The 20,953-nt window shown below is 39.7% G+C and overlaps 1 protein-coding gene across 2 annotated transcripts in view; it reads left to right on the top strand.

Annotated features, from left to right (window-relative positions):
• The first annotated feature begins 226 nt into the window (after positions 1-226).
• Ptp69D (Protein tyrosine phosphatase 69D) overlaps positions 227-20,953 on the top strand; it is a 669,136-nt gene continuing 648,409 nt past the window's right edge. The window contains exons 1-2 of one of the 2 annotated variants that reach the window (XM_071664992.1): positions 227-353; positions 17,037-17,138. In XM_071664992.1, the coding sequence (XP_071521093.1) occupies positions 17,042-17,138 (97 nt within the window). In that variant the 5' untranslated portion in view covers positions 227-353; positions 17,037-17,041. Of the gene's footprint in view, positions 645-17,036; positions 17,139-20,953 lie in introns of both variants that reach the window. The other variant, XM_071664991.1, reaches the window with a different exon arrangement.

Here is a 20,953-nt window from a genome sequence, read left to right as displayed (position 1 = left end):
TTCATACATTTAAGGATCTTTTAAACAAATTATCGACGTCAGAATAAGGAATGGCTGCCCTTTAGAAATATAAAGCAAACGAATGCGATGAGATCATTGTGAGTACTTATTAAAATCTTGATCTTCCCTGAAGGAAATGAGAGATGAATAGTCAATTACTTAATTGTCAATTTTCGGGAGCGGTGTTCCCGCCGCGCCCAGCAGGTTGCCCCGCCCGCCACCAGATGTCACTAGTGTCCTGAGAGCGTTGTTGTTGTCGTTATGCTGCCACAGTAAACAAAGATTATTTTCTCACATTTCTAGGGATTTTAAGGATTAAAACTTCATTAATAACTTCTGACTGGACAATGATGGTGAGTAGTAAAGATTCCCAAGGAATTTGATAGGAAGAAGCCAACAGAGAGTGAACAGAAATGGATTAATGAGGACTCATGCTGAAGACGCCTCTATAGTGACTGTCAGTGTGGGAGTGAGTCAAAGATTATCCCGAACAAGGATAGTGAATTATGTCGCTGCCAGCTGCATGATATTAGCAGCAACATATAGCTGCCTGAGTCTAAGCCTTCATCGTTATTTGAATGACCAACACGCGTTGTGAATGTCACCGATCTTCATTTGAAAGCTTGGGCTGTGCCTTGGGCCAGGTGAGATGGGTCGGATTCCAGGTTTTGTGGAACAGAAGGAAGTATAGTAAGGATTTGATGGATTTGTCGGTGACGGGTGTATAGTTGAGTCATTATGGACCCAAGTGCCGAAAGGAGATAGCTTGCATTGCCTGTTAGTACAAACTTTTGAATTTTACTGTGTATAGGTTTAAACAACGTGACTTTAGTATTTGTTTGCCTTATTGCCAGAGCAAGAAGTCAAGGTTCACTTGCAGATTTAGCCTCAACGATTTGCTATGTTTGGTTGATTTAGGTTATACACCAAACCTAAGCTGATCTAACCTGAAATAATGTGTGTGTGTATGTGTGTGTACAGGAGTGGGGCAAAACATTAGGTAAAATGAATGGTAGATAGTTTGGGACAGTTAAGGGCTGTGTGATTACTATATATGTGTTACAGGGAGAGTTATACTCTCATCCCCCACCACCACCATATTTTTTAACTTATGTAATCTATCTTTGCTCTGATGTATGTATGCACAAACACCTTAGCCTAAGCTTTCATAGACATTTGCCAGCCAGAAACTGGAAGGCATTATGCTTGGACCCTTGAGTATATTTTTTTATTGACAGTTTTCCCATTTGCACCTACATTGCTGTTAGCTTTGAATATATGTAATTTTTGTTGTTTAGTAAGTGTAATATTTAGAAAATACGATGACAGTAGGAGAGCATGACTTGGTACATTGCTTTATTGATGACATTAAGTACAGTGATAAATGTCATGTATATCAGCGATAATGTGGGTTGACTAATCTAAAAGAGGTGGTTGTAGAATATCTATAAAACATGTCGAAGTTTCATCAAGTAGCTGCAGTGGATGTGACAAAACTCTGAAATATATCAGAATGATACAAAATATTTCATCCATAATGCCTAAGTTGTGTTCATATGAGGTGGTAGAACAATGTTTGATACGTAAAAAAAGATTGCCAAAGAAAGAAATATGAATGTTGCTCTTAGTGCTGGCACCAGATTGGTCTCCCTAAACATGGAGATACAGCTCTTGTAACAAAATCATAGAATGAAAGAATGTTATATAAGAGTATAGTAAAACAACTAAAAAATGAGATGTTTGGGACTCGACTTAACCAGGGAGAAATTATAAACTTGTAATAGGAACATTTAGAATATTTTTCAGTACTACACAGCTTAGTGTTGTTGCCTCTGCATTTATAGTGTCTGGATGCTTTAGTTTCATTGTATATCATGACAAATACCATCTTCCAAATTTGTTGTTGCTTTAGTTTTAGTTTGTGTATCACCACTCATCTTGGCCCATCCTTATTATTACTCTCATTGTGGTTAGGTGATGGAATGACAGTGTTTGATAACATATGATTATTTATTCATGTACATATGGCAACACACACAAAAAGAAGGAATCTACAAACTTGAGAAATGATGACAGCTGTAGACCCAGCAGTCTCCTCCCATCCTTATCATTGATACAACTCTCATTGAGTGATGATGACATGATGAATGGTAGATTTATTGTCGACTTATTCATCTTGAATTGTCATTACAATATATATTGTATAGATTATATCATTAGTTATGTTTTTCCATGATTTGTTGCAGGGAAGAGGGTAATGATATGATTCAGAACAGTGCCCTTAGGATAGATTTTAATGCACCTAGGTGGACTAACTTGGTATTTAAGGAATGACACTATTTTTTTCTTATATTTTTCTAGATATGTAGATGAATATTGAATTCTTAAATCTGGTAAGAACCTTCTTAAGAGAACTATATTGAAAAATATCAGATTTGTAATACTCTTTACTACTTGTTGGTAGGCAGCTTACGACCATGGAGGTATATTACCAGTACTACCTGCTTGGGTATCAGGAGGGCTAGTGACAGCTATGTAGTGAGCCAACACCTCAGTGGTTGTCAAGATGCTTTCCTCTGAACTTAGTAGCTGTCTTTTCTTTCTGTCAAACCCACACGTGACTACTGGCATTCTGTCCACAAACATCTAATCTCTTGTTATTACTTATGATACTTAACCTGCAAAGCTCATTCTTTGTAATACTAGATTTTTCTGCATTTTTTAAGCACTATGCACTTGCTCTGCCATTTGGCAAAATGGTAGGAGCAATAGATAGAGGTAGTAGCGAGGAACATTTAGGTTGGAGCATTAGGTAATATTCGGTAGGAACATTAGGTGGTACCATTAGGTAGAAGTAGTATAGGTGGTACTATTAGGTACAAGTAGTAGGTTGGAACATCAGATTAACACAGCAGATAGAAGTAGTTACTAGAAGCATTAAGTAGGAGCCTCACCAAACATTATGCTAGAATTGCCCTCTGCCGGTGGCCTGTTAAGGTTAAAGTACAAAAGGCCAAGAAATGGCACTGGAGTTTGCTGGTTACTGAGGAACTATTGCTGTGGCCACCCTAAGGACCCCCTTGGGGAAGTTCCAGGAGGGAACAGGCATCAGAGATACAGATAGAGAGATACATCATATTACATCATATTTTATTGATTGTATCTTGAAGGAAGAGAGGAAAGTGATTGGATCTCAGTGAATGTCAGTTTGCGGCAGGGTTGCGTGATGTTCTCCACGGTTGTTTAATTTGTTGATGGATGTGGTTGTTAGGGAGGTGAATGCAAGAGTTTTGGAGAGAGGGGCAAGTTTGCATTCTGTTGTGGATGAGAGAGCTTGGGAAGTGAGTCAGTTGTTGTTCGCTGATGATACAGCGCTGGTGGCTGATTCGGGTGAGAAACTGCAGAAGCTTGTGACTGAGTTTGGTAAGGTGTGTGAAAGAAGAAAGCTGAGAGTAAAGGTGAATAAGAGCAAGGTTATTAGGTACAGTAGGGTTGAGGGACAAATCAATTGGGAGGTAAGATTGAATGGAGGAAGTGAAGTGTTTTAGATAATGGGAGTGGATTTGGCAGCGGATGGAACCATGGAAGTGGAAGTGAGTCACAGGGGGCAAAAGTTCTGGGAGTGTTGAAAAATGTGTGGAAGGCGAGAACATTATCTTGCAAAGCAAAAATGGGTATGTTTGAAGGAATAGTGCTTCCAACAATGTTATATGGTTGCGAGGGGTGGGCTATAGATAGAGTTGTGCGGAGGAGAGTGGATGTGTTGGAAATGAGATGTTGGAGGACAATATGTGGTGTGAGGTGGTTTGATTGAGTAAGTAATGAAAGGGTAAGAGAGATGTGCAGTAATAAAAAGAGTGTGGTTGAGAGAGCAGAGGGTGTTTTGAAATAGTTTGGTCACATGGAGAGAATGAGTGAGGAAAGATTGGCAAAGAGGTTATATGTGTCGGAGGTGGAGGGAACGAGGAGAAGTGGGAGACCAAATTGGAGGTGGAAAGATGGAGTGAAAAAAATTTTGAGCGATTGGGGCCTGAACATGCAGGAGGGTGAAAGTCGTGCAAGGAATAGAGTGAATTGGAACGATGTGGTATACCGGGGTCGACGTGTTGTCAGTCGATTGAACTAGGGCATGTGAAGTGTATGGAGTAAACCATGGAAAGTTGTGTGGGGCCTGAATGTGGAAAGGGCGCTGAGGTTTCGGTGCATTATACATGACAGCTAGAGACTGAGTGTGAACGAATGTGGCCTTTGTTGCCTTTTCCTAGTGCTACCTCGCACTCATGTGGGGGAAGGGGGTTGTCATTTCATGTGTGGTGGGGTGGCAGCGGGAATGAATAAAGGCAGCAAGTATGAATTATGTAAATGTGTATATATGTATATGTCTGTGTATGTATATGTATACATTGAAATGTATAGGTATGTATATGTGCATGTGTGGACGTGTATGTATATACATGTGTATGTGGGTGGGTTGGGTCATTCTTTCGTCTGTTTCCTTGTGCTACCTCTAATGCAGGAGACAGCGACAAATTATTATAAGATAAATAAATATATATCTTGAATGTTTTGAAGTGAACATCATTACTAGTGTTTATTAGGATTTAAGACCCTTTGTTTTACCTATTTTCTGTCGTGGTTTTCTGAATGTCAACTGTCAGTTTAAGTATTAAATAAGAACTTGGAAAAATCTGTGTTAAACAAAATAGAAATAGTGCAATTTACTATATCATAGTATTGATTTTATGCACTTTCAAACCAAAGGGGTGAGGGAGCTGGGTAAGAAGGCTATTTTGATTTATTGAAACCCCCAAAATAGCCAGAATATACCAGATAACAGAGTGCATACATTAAGTTGCCTGATTTACTCTCAGATGAGCTAGAATATAGAATAACAAATGTGTTAGCCAAAGAAAAAATATTCTACTTTTGTGTTCGTATGAGATTGGTCTCCCAGATGTGATTATGTTCCTTAATGCTTAAACAGTGAAAAAACAGTATCTTATGAAATGAAAGAACATAAAAGAATGATAAAACATTCAAGATATAAGTGATATTTTCTTCATTTTACTCAGGGAGAAGTACAACTTGTGTTTGTAGTGTTCTGGTAGATATGACATATTCGCCCTCATTTCTTCAAGCTATTTTCCCGTATATTTATTCTATATATTTATTCATTCATGAGGTAAGAACTTCTGAAGAAAATTGCCTAGAAAAGTATGTTAAAAGTGTGATACTCTGTATCATTTTATCGATTACATCTTAATGTTTTAAACAAACATCATCACTAACAATAAGTAAGAAGTAAAGCTTCCTTCAGTATCACTAGTTATTTCCTATAATTTTTTGAAGATTTACATAGTGTCAATTCATGCATTAGGTAAGAATCAAGTGAAAAGTACTGTATACAAAAAATATGACTCGATTTACTCAGTCATTTTATCTATTTTATGTGGAATGTTTTGAACCATAGTGTTGCAGGAACTGGGTAGGAATTCCATCTCTGCCTGGGAAACCACTGAAAATAGCAGTAAATGGCCATCAAGTATAGTAAATATAATTAAGTATGTGTTGATCACACTAGTCCGTGATGATAGTTATGAAGGTGAAATTGCAAGTCAGTAGGAGTTCAGGTAATTCTATTCAACATCAGGTGCAAACAGTTCATAAAGATTTTTAAATTCCATCACTACCACACAAACTCCGTCTCTCCCATGCCATTCTCGACAACACATTGGCCTGACCGTTTAAGAGAAAGGGGGGTTGCCTTTTGGTTTAGAAAGGTTGTGTGGGGATGGTTACCCTTGGTAACAACTATTTTTCTTATGATTTCATTTCTTTATAATATTTTCATAATGGTTGATAATAGGATGTGCTTTAGAGTTGCCAGGGGACAAATTAAACTTCTTAGTATTAGCAATTAAGACAGTTTCATTGATATTACAGATTGCATTATAATTAGAGGGGTACATTGTAACTAGGTTGTTAAGGTCTACATGTTGATTGTTATCTGTTTAGCAATTGCATTTTTGTGGTCATACCTGCAAACTGAATGGCGGTGCCAATAGCATCTCTCAGTTACTGTTTTACCAGTCTGCGTAATGTTTTCATCTTTACATGACCTACATATGACAGCATAAACATTCCCAATTTTCACATAATTTGGCCTACTTTGAATTTAGGTCTTACTGATAGGGAGTACAGTTTTGTCAAAGAACTTCTCAGTGCAAAGGAGTCTAAAATTTCTTTGCGACTAGAAGTAGTACAGCTTTGGAGTGCAAGAGCCTCTGGAATGGTATTCCTGGATAGCACCCAGACCCTTCTTAAGCCTCCTGGGACAATTAGAAGTAATTGAATGCACTACGAGAAAAACTTGCAAAATCTGATTGGCTTGGGACCAAGCAGTGTTTGAGTTTTGGAATAACTGAACTTTGGAGACTTAAAATTCCTCTATGTACATAAACACAAATGTTACAAAACCAATTTGGTGGGAGCACTAGGGTGACACAATACCTTTCTCTTCTCTGTTTGGCTATGCGAGCTCTAGGGGTGACTTGATACCTCTTTTTCTCTGTTTGGCTATGAAACTTTTCTCATAAAATACTGTAGGATATACTATCCTTAATTTAGCTCCCAAATACTGTAATTCAAAATGCTGAACATATAATGAATATAAAGATAAAAGAGTAAATTGCATCATCATGTCATTTGTCAATAGTTCCTTTTTAGTAGGTTTTTACCTAATGCATACATTGATAATCTATATATTTATAAAATTATGGTAGAAGATAGGTGAAATAGATTGGAAGTCATATCTCATGATCACAAGTGACTGTGTTTATTTCAAAACTCAAGTTATACTTCCTATGGTGTATTATGTTCTTCACATATTTTTCTATATAGTTCCCTTCACAAGATTCTTACTTGATGATTGAATTAAAAGTCAACATGTCTAAATAAAAGAGAAAATATCTAAAAGAGATGGGTCTGTATTGTTACCCATATCTTTACCTATACACTCCAAGTACATTTATTTTTCCTTGGCAAGTTGTGGAATATATCACTTATTTCTTGTTGCTTTATTTTTCTTAAAAGATCTTTCATTGCAAGCAAGAAATTGTTTGTTCATTACTATTTCAGTGCTTGTGATGCAGTTATGTGTTTTGGGCACTGATCTGGTGAGAGCATTAGGGCAAAATGATTTTGTTCTTTTCTTTGACTGGCAATGTACCTTATCATATTTCATATCAACTATTGTTCTACTAGCTCTTGAATGCAAATTGTTCTAATGTCTTTTGAATACAAATTTGGCAATTTCACTGGCATTTATGGATCTGGAGAAGGGTTGATAGAGATGCTTTGTGGAAAGTCTTAAGAGTATATGGTGTGTGAGGTAAGTTGTTAGGAGCCTGAGAAAAGTTTTTACCAAGGTTGTAAAGTGTGTGTACAAGTAGGAAGAGAGGATAGTGATTGGTTCCCAGTGAATGTTGGTTTGCAGCATGGGTATGTGATGTCCCCATGGTTGTTTAATTTGTTTATGGATGGGGTGGTTAGGGAGGTAAATGCAAGAGTTTTTGAGAGAGGGGTGAGTATGCAGTCTGCTGTGAGTGAGAAGGCCTGGGAAGTTAGTCAGTTTTTGTTCGCTGATGATACGGCCCTGGTGGCTGATTCGGGTGAGAAACTGCAGAGGTTGATGACTGAATTTGGAAAAGTGTGTGAAAGCAGAAAGTTGAGAGTAAATGTGAGTAAGAGCAAAGTTATTATATTCAGTAGGGTTGAGGGACGAGTTAATTGGGATGTAAGATTGAATGGAGAAAAACTGGAGGAAGTGAAGATGTTTTAGGTATCTGGGAGTGGATTTAGCAGTGGATGTAGCCATGAAAGCAGAAGTGAGTCACAGGGTGGTGGAGTGGAGAAAGGTTATGGGAGTGATGAAGAATGTCTAGGAGATAAAGTTATCTCGGAGAGCAAAAATGTGTGTGTTTGAAGGAATAGTGGTTCCAACAGTGTTTTATGGTAGCGAGGCATAGGCTATAGATAGGGTTGTACAGAGGAGGGTGGATGTTTTGGAAATGAAATGCTTGAGGACAGTATGTGGTGTGAGTTTGTTTAATTGAGTAAATAATGAAAAGGTAAGAGATGTGTAGTAATGAAAAGGATGTAGTTGAGAGAGCAGAATAGGGTGTGTTGAAATGGTTTGGACATATGGAGAGAATGAGTGAGGAAAGATTGACAAAGAGGAAATATGTGTCAGAGGTGGAGGGAGCAAGGAGAAGCAGGAGCAAGCAGCAATTGACTCACTTCCCAAGCCCTCTCATCCACAACAGACTGCATACTTGCCCCTCTCCAAAGCTCTTGAATTCACCTCCCTGACAACCCCATCCATAAACTAATTAAAGAACCATGAAGATATCATGAACCCCTACCACAAACTGACATTCAGTGAGAACCGATCACTTTCGTCTCTTCCTACTTGTACACATGCCTTATATACATACATTTACATATCATCATACACATACACAGACATATACATACATACACATATTCATACTTGCTTGCCTTCATCCATTTGTGTTGCTACCCCACCCTGCAGGAAACAACATTGCTACCCCCTGCTTCAGCGAGGTAGTGCCAGGGAAACAGACAAAAAAAAACACCACATTCGTCCACACTCAGTCTCTAGATTTTTCAGAAATGGTAGAGGATGTGTGGGTCAGGTGTTTGCTTTGAAGAATGTATGTGAGAAATACTTAGAAAAACAAATGGATTTGTATGATGCATTTATGGATCTGGGTTGTGAGGAGGAGGGTGGATGTGTTGGAAATGAAATGTTTGAGGACAATATGTGGTGTGAGGTGGTTTGATCAAGGAAGTAATGAAAGGGTAAGAGAGATGTGTGGTAATAAAAAGAGTGTGGTTGAGAGAGCAGAAGAGGTTGTTTTGAAATGGTTTGGTCACATGGAGAGAATGAGTGAGGAAAGATTGACAAAGAGGATATATGTGTCAGAGGTGGATGGAACAAGGAGAAGTGGGAGACCAAATTGGGAGGTGGAAGGATGGAGTAAAAAAGATTTTGAGCAATCGGGGCCTGAATATGCAGGAGGGTGAAAGGCATGCGAGGAATAGAGTGAATTGGAGCAGTGTGGTATACCAGGATCGATGTGCTGTCAGTGGCTTGAACCAGGGCATGTGAAGCATTTGGGGTAAACCATGGAAAGTTTTGTGGGGCCTGGATGTGGAAAGGGAGCTGTGGTTTTGGTGCATTATACATGACAGCTAGAGACTGAGTGTGAACAAATGTGGCCTTTGTTGTCTTTTCCTAGCGCTACCTTGTGCGCATGCAGGGGGAGGGGGTTGTCATTTCACGTGTGGCTGGGTGGCGACAGGAATGAATAGAGGCAGCAAATATGAATTATGTACATGTGTATATATGTCTGTGTATGTATATATGTATATATATGTTGAAATGTATAGGTATGTATATGTGCGTGTGGGGACGTGTATGTATATACATGTGTATGTGGGTGGGTTGGGCCATTCTTTTGTCTGTTTCCTTGCGCTACCTCGCTAACGCAGGAGACATTGACAGAGTATAATAATGATAATGATAATAATAATAATAATAATAATAATAATAATAATAATAGATAGATAGATAATGATATACTTCTGTCTGTGTGCAAGTGAGAACAGCCTCAGAGATTTTGCCTATTCATGGTAATCTAGTTCCTTTACCACACTAACATGGGATGTGAAAGATCTCTGAAAATTTTCTAACTCTGCAACTTTGCCTACCATGTAAGATGATGTTAGAATGCATGAATATTAAATTCTGAAAAGAATATGCATCTTGAATTTCATCATTATCTATACCTGAGAAATCCTAGGTGGTATGGTTCCCAGCTTATATTTGGAAATATCATCCTACTGACATGACGGGCATGGAAGACTTTGTAAAATACTACCTCTGAAATCCAAAGGTGTTATATGCTCTAAAAGATAGAACTTCTTATACATTAAGGCCCAAGACTCTTCACCATCGTTCCATCTACCATCACAAACAGCATCGGATGTACAGTAGAGAAGTTCAAGAGTGCATTGGAGAGTACCTTCAAAGTGCACCAAGCCAGTGAGGTTGTGGGGGCTATTTGGGCCTTCTGGCTGTGGCTTCCATTAGTTTGGTTGACTAACAATTCATTCCAGCACCCTGGGTCTGGTCCAGGCTGTGGGAGAGAAATTGCAGAATTAGAAAGTGTTCAGAAATCTTTAACATCCCATATTAATGGTAAAGGAACTAGATTACTATTAACAGATGAAACCTCTGAGGCTATACTTGCTGTAGCACAGACTGGAGAGGTGTATCATTATGTATACCTGGAATATCCTAGATGGTATGGTTCCCAGCTTATATTTGGAAATAACATCCTACTAGCTTGACAGGCATGGAAAACTATAAAGTACTACCTCTGAACTCTGAAGGTGTGATATGCACAAAAATATTGAGCAGCTTAAACATCTAGGGCCCAAGACTCGACACCTTTCCATCTACCATCAGAAACAGCATGGGAAGCACATTATAGAAGTTCAAGTGTGCATTGGACAAGTACCTACAAAGTGTACTAGACCAGCATTCGGTGTGACTGTGTTCTCGAGCAAGTGGTGTTCACCCGGTCAGACGCCTTGGTGTGTCGCTTTGATTGGATCACTTTTCCTGCTTTCTCCACCCGTTCACAGTGATCTCGGCTACCTGGCGTGACCAGTAGATGAACCCAGACCTTGTGTTAACATTATTCTTAATCCCTTCCTCTAGGTAAGCATTCACGCTATCACTAAACGGTGATACACTTGCTTGTAGTTGCCTTGGCTTCGACCATTTTGTGGTAGTGTGAAAGCTTAACTAGAGGAAGGGATTAAGAACAACATTAATTCAATGTCTGAGTTCATCTGTTGGTCACGTCAGGCAGCGGAGATCGCTTTGAACGGGTGGAGGCAGCAGGAAAAGTGATCCAATCAGAGATCGACACACCAAGGGGTCCGACCGGGTAGCCATTACATGCTGGGGAATGCAGTCCAACCGAATGCTGGAATCAGCATCTGAGTAAGACTGTGGAATGGTTGAAACATTGAGGTATGTTTCGGCTCTAACCCATTAGTTTCCATACGATCCCGTTTTCCTCATTTGTCAAATTTTGTGTAAAACTGAACCATCAGAACTTTAGCTAAGGTGTCACAATGTCAGCTGCCCATGTTGACAATATATGGTTGTTTGGCATCACCTTCAATCCTGACTGAATTTTTATGATAATGATAAGCAGTCATTTTCTTACACTTATTCACACAGAGCAGAGAATAAGCAGAATACACTGTGAGTAATGCATGCTGGTCTGGCATTGACAATGGTTTGTAAAAAATTGGCACCAACAGAGCATTCAGAACCCAGCATGGGCAAGTGAGGTCAGGTGTGGAATTTTCCTCTTGTGATGTCATGACGCCGCTCAAAAAGTTTCGGATTTTTGAGCATTTCGGATTCTCAGATTAGGGATGCTCAACCTGTATGTAGTTTGAGTGCACTGGACAAGTACCTGCAAAGTATACCAGACCAGCCAGGCTGTAGGGACCTTGTGGGCTTGTGGGATGGAGCATCGAGCACCTTGGTTGACCAGTGGCCCAATCCAGCAGCATGGGCGCAGTCTAGGCTTTTGGGATATAGACCCCCGAAGACTTCACCAGGTACTCATCGACATAATCCATCAACCTGGGCCCAGCTCAGACTGTAGGGGTGAAGACCCAGAAAGACTTCAGGTATACACAAAAAGAGGGAACACCTTTAACACCCAAGGCTGAAAGCTCTCCAACACCTTGCCTGGCATTATCAGAAACTGCATGGGATGCACAATAAAGGAGTTTAAGAGTGCTTTGGACAAGTACTTACAGAGTGTACCAGACCAGCCAAGCTGTGGTGGATATGTGACCCGAGGGCTGAATCTTCCAACAGCTTGGTTGACCAATGATCCAGCCCGCTAGCCTGGGCTTGCCTAGTGCTGTAGGGGTAAAAGACCCTCAAAAACTTCACCAGGCATTCCTTTCCCTTTCTGGTATTTATCTTTCTTAAAACAAATGAATACATTTTCAGTGGTCCTCATATTTACATTTACCCCATTAAGAAATGCCAGTCTTGCCATACATGTAATCTCCCCTTGCATATTATTTGCATACTATGTGCAGCCCATGAATATCTTGTCGCTTCACTGTGCTGCTTTCATACTTTTCAACCGTGGCCAAGACTGAGAGTTCATTAACTTCCACTTTCTTCCTTTCCTTGTCCTTTTATACTAGAATCAGTGTTTCTGTCTCTCACCCATGTCTGTCAGAAGTTTTCTGGCCTACATCAACTCCCTCTCCTTCCATGCCTGAGTCAGTGTTTCTGTTTCTTTTTGCAATCATGTCATTTTCTGCAGTTTCCTATCTCCACCTTCTCCCTCTCTTTCCATTCATAAATCATTTTTTTTTTTTAGTGCTTATTCCTTGTTTGAAGTTTCCTGGCTTCCACTTATGCCAGTTTCTACAGTGGATTCTACTATATCTGTGTCAAAGCCTATAAAGCCTTCGAGATCACTCTCCATTAAAGCATTTTTCTTTCCAGTTTTTGTTGGAGTCAGCGATGGGAGTGATGTTCTGTGACTTCTATTTTTTATTGAGTGAACTTTTCCTTATCAGTCTCAAATTCCCAGTCAGTGTCTCTGAATGCATTGAGAAGATGAGTTTCTGCAGCACATTACCAAATATACTGTTTGCCTGTGAATATATCTGACATAGCTAATCATGTTATGGTTTACTTTTGCACTGTTAATATGACAGGTTTTCTTACAATTATGCAATTCCTTGTTGACTGTTCATGTTCTCAAACATAAGGAAGTTCTCAGTAATTTTTCCTATGTGTTTATGTTCTCTTGTGTGCACTTCAACTACTTTTATTTTTGTTCCAAAGAGTTGTGGGACTTGTCATGGGTATCTATTGCCACTTTTACAAGATTTGGTTATTTTTATTATCGCCGCTGTCATTGTTGTTGTTATGATTTCTGCCAATATGACATTAAGAGACATGATATGCCTATAAGAAAGGTCCCAGTTCTTGTTTTCAGTTTATATTTCTCTGTCCCTTTTGTACATAAACATTTATACTTCTTTCTTTCAGTTCCTGGTTATCTTCCTCCTCTCCATCAAAAGACTATTTTTATTGTCTTTAGTATTCACTTTGTTAGTTTTCTCACCTTTATTCCTCATTTATTCTCTCTCTAGTGATTCAGTTGTATCCTTTTCTTTTTATTTTATTTTTAGCTTCCATTTCATTCTTATCTGTTTTTTCTTTTTATAAGCTAAGGCTACTATGTGCCCTCTTTCTTTCTGACTAATCCTCCATAGGGTTGAAGCTCAAGAGTGCATTGAACATGTACCTACAAAGCAAAACAGATCAGCCAGACTCGGGGGGGGGGGGGGGGTTATGTGGGCCTGAAGGCTGCAGCCTCCAATATCTTTGTCAATCAACAACCTAGTCCAGCAGCCTGGGTCCAGCCCAGCCTGTAGAGGTGAAGACTCCATGAGGTATGCACAAGGTTCATGGAGGGGTTAGGGGTTTACTGTATCACTCTGCAGTTTTTCTTCTCTATGTGTTCATTTTGCATTTCTTATTCCCTTATGGATTATAAAGATTATTAAAAACAATTCATCATTTCTTATACCCATATGGGTTATTAAAAACAGTTCAGTAATTCTGTTTTCCTGATTAGGCTGCACACATTTTTGACTGCTGAAAAATACCTGTTGTAGATAACAGTGGCTTGATTCTCTGTGCTGTAGTCATTAATGCAGTAGTGTTGCTTACAGATTTTCTTCACTCATATTGTTCTACTTTTTGACTAAAATAACTAGGTACTATTTCATGAATCTTTAGCTTAAAATTTGCAATATCAGCCCACACTTTTTTCTTTCACTTTTCACTGAAAACTCAGGAGTAAGGAGATTATTTCCCAGTGGCATCACTTGGGAAAAGCTGTTGGAAAAAATTTTCTCAGTCCAATCACTGGCTTTGGCACTGACTCATATATGAATTTTTTTTTTTATACTATTCGCCATTTCCCACGTTAGTGAGGTAGCGTTAAGAACAGAGGACTGAGCCTTTGAGGGAATATCCTCACTTAGCCCCCTTCTCTGTTCCTTCTTTTGGAAAATTAGAAATGAGAGAGAAGGATTTCCAGCCCCCCACTCCCTCCCCTTTTAGTTGCCTTCTACAACATGCAGGGAATACGTGGGAAGTATTCTTTCTCCCCATCCCCCAGGGATAATATGAATTATATGTCTTATTTTATTTTATTATCACTTATCATTTCATAGATTCAGTAACAATGTTTTTTTTTTTTTTTTTTTTTTTTTTTTTTTTTTTTTTTTTTTTTGCCGCTGTCTCCCGCGTTTGCGAGGTAGCGCAAGGAAACAGACGAAAGAAATGGCCCAACCCACCCCCATACACATGCCTTGATTCAATCCACTGACAGCACGTCAACCCCGGTATACCACATCGCTCCAGTTCACTCTATTCTTTGCCCTCCTTTCACCCTCCTGCATGTTCAGGCCCCGATCACACAAAATCTTTTTCACTCCATCTTTCCACCTCCAATTTAGTCTCCCTCTTCTCCTCGTTCCCTCCACCTCTGACACATATATCCTCTTGGTCAATCTTTCCTCACTCATTCTCTCCATGTGACCAAACCATTTCAAAACACCCTCTTCTGCTCTCAACCACGCTCTTTTTATTTCCACACATCTCTCTTACCCTTACGTTACTTACTCGATCAAACCACCTCACACCACACATTGTCCTCAAACATCTCATTTCCAGCACATCCATCCTCCTGCGCACAACTCTATCCATAGTCCACGCCTCGCAACCATACAACATTGTTGGAACCACTATTCCTTCAAACATACCCATTTTTGCTCTCGGAGATAATGTTCTCGACTTCCACACATTCTTCAAGGCTCCCAGAATTTTCGCCCCCTCCCCCACCTTATGATCCACTTCCGCTTCCATGGTTCCATTGGCTGCCAGATCCACTCCCAGATATCTAAAACACTTCACTTCCTCCAGTTTTTCTCCATTCAAACTCACCTCCCAATTGAATTGACCCTCAACCCTACTGTACCTAATAACCTTGCTCTTATTCACATTCACTCTTAACTTTCTTCTTTCACACACTTTACCAAACTCAGTCACCAGCTTCTGCAGTTTCTCACATGAATCAGCCACCAGCGCTGTATCATCAGCGAACAACAACTGACTCACTTTCCAAGCTCTCTCATCCCCAACAGACTTCATACTTGCCCCTCTTTCCAAAACTCTTGCATTCACCTCCCTAACAACCCCATCCATAAACAAATTAAACAACCATGGAGACATCACACACCCCTGCCGCAAACCTACATTCACTGAGAACCAATCACTTTCCTCTGTTCCTACACGTACACATGCCTTACATCCTCGATAAAAACTTTTCACTGCTTCTAACAACTTGCCTCCCACACCATATATTCTTAATACCTTCCACAGAGCATCTCTATCAACTCTATCATATGCCTTCTCCAGATCCATAAATGCTACATACAAATCCATTTGCTTTTCTAAGTATTTCTCACATACATTCTTCAAAGCAAACACCTGATCCACACATCCTCTACCACTTCTGAAACCACACTGCTCTTCCCCAGTCTGATGCTCTGTACATGCCTTCACCCTCTCAATCAATACCCTCCCATATAATTTGCCAGGAATACTCAACAAACTTATACAATGTATGTTACGGTATAATCAGACAAACCTATCTGTGGTGGAAATTTAGGTGTAGGTTTCAGATGTCACCAAGATATTTAACATTTTTTTGTGCAGCAAACTCACACATCCTGTAATGTATATGTGCACCGAGAGAATATTAAATGTTAATTAGATAAAAATGCAAGTGTTCTCTAGGCACCCAGTATTCATGACCAATGTTGGGAACTACTAAAATATTCCATTACATCCCAGATTAAATTTGCCTCATAATGGTCTTTTATGAAAATTTCCATTAGATAACAAACTTAGTCTAGTGGGGTCTGAAGGGTACATTACAATCCTAAATCCAGTACATTGAAGTCCACTGGAACTGGGTTTACTATATAGTGTAAATGAAATGGCCCTGATTAGGACATTCAGTCTCAGGCAATGTAAAAATCAAGGGGGTCTTTGGTATCCATATACCAACCTCGTCATACAGTATGGTCCATTAGATTAGACAATGTGGATGTGCTGCTGTAGCTCTGAGAATTACCCCCATCCAGGAGAAACAGAGGCCAGTGTGCTTCCAAAGCACCACTGAGAGTATTACTCTTCCTTTTGGGTGAAATCTTATCACATAGTTTTTCCCTAAACCTGCCTTCATCATATGGGTATGCTTTAATATTTGTGAGAGGCTTTAGAAGACAGGAATGTGGGTTTTGAAAATTCAGAAAACATTTTCTCTCAGTGATCATTTTTTTTTGTAGCTTTCTTACACTGCCACCCTTCCCCTTTCTCTTTTTTGAAAACCTTTCTGTGTTCCGTCTATGACTACTTTTGGGTTGACATCCACAGTTTGTGAATTCTTAGCTTCTTAGTGGCCAGGAGAGTGTATATCCATGATTTTGTCACAGTTATGGTCTTTGGTTGAAGATGGGTCCAAAATGAGTGAGCTACTGCTATCATAGTTGATTTGTTAGCCAAGGATGAACAAGGTCAGTGCTTCCTCACTGGAAATACTGAGAGTTGGAAGGTCCTAACTTTGATTTTGTAAACAACATCCTAGGGAATATCTCATACTAGTAGGACACTGCCTTGGAGAGAAAAGATTTTTCAGTTTATAGAACCTACATTTTTTCCAAAACATTTACATATAGACTGTAATTAACTTGAATAGTGGTGTGATCTCCCATAAGAAATTGTGTGAACTTAATTTAATTTCTTCTTACAGCCTTCATGGAAGTAATGATGGAGAGGGCCAATATGGGAGGCACAGAGGCTACACATTTACTGACACTTCTGTTATTGGTTGCATCCATCACACAGCCTACAGGTAAGCTTACATTTAACGCAGTGGTTGAAGATTTAAGGTTCTCAACTCACATTTGACTATAACATCCTGTTGACATGACAGGCTTAGAAGACTTAATGAAATACTACCTCTGAGATCCAAAGGTGTCATTTGCAAAAAAAGAAAGAACACCTTAAACATCCTGGGCCCAGGGTTCTTAAACACCATGCCTGCATCCACCAGTCACTATGGGATACACAATAGAAAAGTTCATGAGTGCTCTGGACAACTTTCAAACTGTACCTCTCCAGCCTGGCTGTGGGGGCTATGTGGGCCTGTGGGTTGTGGCTCCCAACAGGTTGCTCAACCAACTATCCAACCCAACAGCCTGGAAGAGTAACTTAAAGTTATTATTGTTAAAGAGGTTTTAACCTCATATATGCCACAAGATTGGACTGCTGAGAGGTTATAAACCTTTATATTAGGCTTACAGAGCCAGAGTGACAAATCAACTGATCACCCTGTGTTGAAATTCGAGTTCCAGAATGTCTGCCCACACTCCTCTAACCAACATGATTGTTTCTCACTTGTACACATTGCTGAATATTCATTCCCTTGCCATTTGGCTGGTTAAAATTGTGTGGGGAACATTTTGGAACTTTAATCTTGACATTGGGTGGTTGGTTGATTCATCGTCACTGACTGTAAGTGCCTTAGTGCTATAATGTTGGAAAGCTGAGTGCACTCCTGCATTTATATACAATTAGTTTTATGTGAACATGTCTTTAGTCCCTTCTTTATTTATTGTAATAAATTTTCTGAATGGAATTTGTATTAGAATGATGATGAGAGTCAGTTTTAGGAATAATATTAATAGTTTTTTTTTTCTGACAAAAGCCAATGTGACTAGGTCTTGTTAGTAGCATAAGGCTGATGATGAAGTGATACATAGAGCCTAGGTCTGTGTGGTGCAAATAAGTATGATCTTTCAGCTAGGTAAATCTTGGGTATGTGATACTCAGTATGCACCAGTCCCATGTTGGATTGAATAGATGCAGTCATGAAAAGTTCCCTATATACTTTATCATACATAAGACATATGATGGCTTCAGAGATCTCCCCTCAAAGCTCAGACCAAGTATAAGCCAATGAGTTGGGCTTTTGTTGAGTCAATTGTTGGAAGTTGCAGCTTGCAGGCCTATGTAAACATGGTAACTTGGCTGGTCTTATTCACATTGTAAGTACTTATCCAGTTTCTTAGAGCATGATGGACAGGGAGCACTCGGATGGATAAACAAACAAATGAAGATTGTGGGTACCTACCTACCTGTATGTTTAGAAAGAATAGGCATTTGTTCTTATCTGAATTGAAGAAATGGGAAAGGCAGGAGCCCTCTTACCCATTCCTTTTTAAATAATGAGCATTTATGTAAGCTCTTCTCTGAAACTAATGAGAAACATGAGAACCCTGTCAGATTACTTGCACCTTATTAAATTCCCAATATTAGTTTCATTTTTTTTATTATTATACTTAGTTGCTGTCTCCGCCATTAACGAGGTAGCGCAAGGAAACAGACAAAAGCATGGCCCAACCCACCCACACACGCATGTATATACATAAACACCCCCACACGCACAAATACGTACCTATACATTTCAGTGTATACTTACATGTACATACACAGACATATACATATATACACATGTACATATTCATACTTGCTGCCTTCATCCATTCCCGTCGCCACCCCACCACACATGAAATAGCACCCCCTCCCCCCCACGCGAGGTAGCACTAGGAAAAGATGTGTAATGCACCAAAACCGCTGCTCCCTTTCTACATCCAGACACCACAGAACTTTCCTGGTTTACCCTTGACGTTTCACATGCCATGGTTCAATCCATTGACAGCATGTTGACCCCGGTATACCACATCGTTCCAGTTCACTCCATTCCTTGCACACCTTTCTCCCTCCTGTATGTTTAGGCCCCAGTCACTCAAAATCTTTTTCACTCCATCTTTCCCCCTCCAGTTTGGTGTCCCACTTCTTGTTCCCTCTACCTATGACACATATATCCTCTTTGTCAGTCTTTCCTCTCTCTTCTGTCCATGTGACCAAACCATTTCAACACACCCTCTTCTGCTCTCTCAACCACTCTCAAAAAGTTTTTATTACCACACATCTCTCTTACCCTTTCATTACTTACTCGATCAAACCACCTCACACCACATATTGTCCTCAAACATTTCATTTCCATCACATCCACTCTCCTCCGTACAACCTTAACTATAGCCCATGCCTCGCAACCATATAACATTGTTGGAACCACTATTCCTTCAAACGTACCCATTTTTGCTCTCTTGAGATAATGTTCTCGCCTTCCACACATTCTTCAACGCTCTCAGATCCTTCGCCCCCTCCCCCACCCTGTGACTTGCTTCCACTTCCATGGTTCCATCCGCTGCTAAGTCCGCCCCAGATATCTAAAACACTTCACTTCCTCCAGTTTTTCTCCATTTAAACTCACCTCCCAAATAACTTGTCCCTCAAACCCTACCGAACCTAATAACCTTGCTCTTATTCACATTTACTCTCAGCTTTCTTCTTTCACACACTATCAAATTCAGTCACCATCTTCTGCAGTTTCTCACCTGAATCAGCCACTAGTGCTGTATCATCAGCGAACAACAACTGACTCGTTTCCCAAGCCCTCTCATCCAGAACAGATTGCATACTTGCCCCTCTCATTAAAACTCTTGCATTCACCTCCCTAACCACCCCATCCATAAACAAATTAACCATGGAGACATCATGCATCTCTGCTGCAAACCGACATTCACTGTGAACCAATCACTTTCCTCTCTTCCTACTTGTACACATTCCTTACATCCTTCGTAAAAACTTTACACTGCCTGTAACAGCTTCCCTCCTACACCATATACTCTTATTACCTTCCACAAAGCATCTCTATCAACCCTATCGTATGCCTTCTCCAGATCCATTAATACAGTAGTAAAAAACTTGGTAAGCAGTTATAGATGAATGCCAGAATGACCTTTGAGAGCATGCCTACACACTCAACCTCAGTCAGTCTCCATATAGAAATGTGCTAGCAAACCTCAGTCAGTCTCCATATAGAAATGTGCTAGCACAAGCACTAAATATCATCAGGAGTAAAAGTCTAGATTCTGGCATCATTCCTAAGAGTCTGAAACAGACTCACATTACCCCACTCCACAGATATGGAAGCAAAGCAGTCCCCCAAAATACTGACCAATAGCATTAACATGGCACATTATTTAAAGCTTCAAAAGAGTCCTAAGAGTCAAACTGACTGATGTATGGAAGTGATCAGTCAACATAACCCAGGAAAACATGATCCCTTAGTGCAAAGTTCTTGCTTCTCTCAGTTGCATAACCTCTGTGATAGGTTTGTTTTATCTCTGAAAAACAAAGAAAGTGCAGATGCGATTTACATAGACTTTGCAAAAGTATTTGACAGATGTGACCATGATGTTATGGCTCATGAAATGCAAAAGATGGGAATAACTAGAAAAATTAGGAGATAGATAAACAACTTCTTAACCAGCATGGTTGAAAACCATGCCATTTTCAATACATACAAAGTAAAAAGGTCAGTTCTTCGTGGAACTGTACTTGCATCCCTCAAGTTCCATCTACAGTACCTGCAGAAAGTCTGAGGAATGGGTAAAGAACTTTCATTTTCTTTATTTTAGTACTCAGTGTGGCCACTGTGTGCCTTCAGATCAGCTTGTATGCATTGTAGCATGGAGTCAATAACATTTCTGCTGTAATCAAGGTCAGTATCATTCATCCAAATGTCTCAGATGGCTT

This window comes from Panulirus ornatus, chromosome 9, assembly GCF_036320965.1.
Source record: "Panulirus ornatus isolate Po-2019 chromosome 9, ASM3632096v1, whole genome shotgun sequence".
In the NCBI taxonomy this organism is placed as follows: Eukaryota; Metazoa; Arthropoda; class Malacostraca; order Decapoda; family Palinuridae; genus Panulirus; species Panulirus ornatus.
This window is presented reverse-complemented; position numbering and strand designations above follow the sequence as displayed.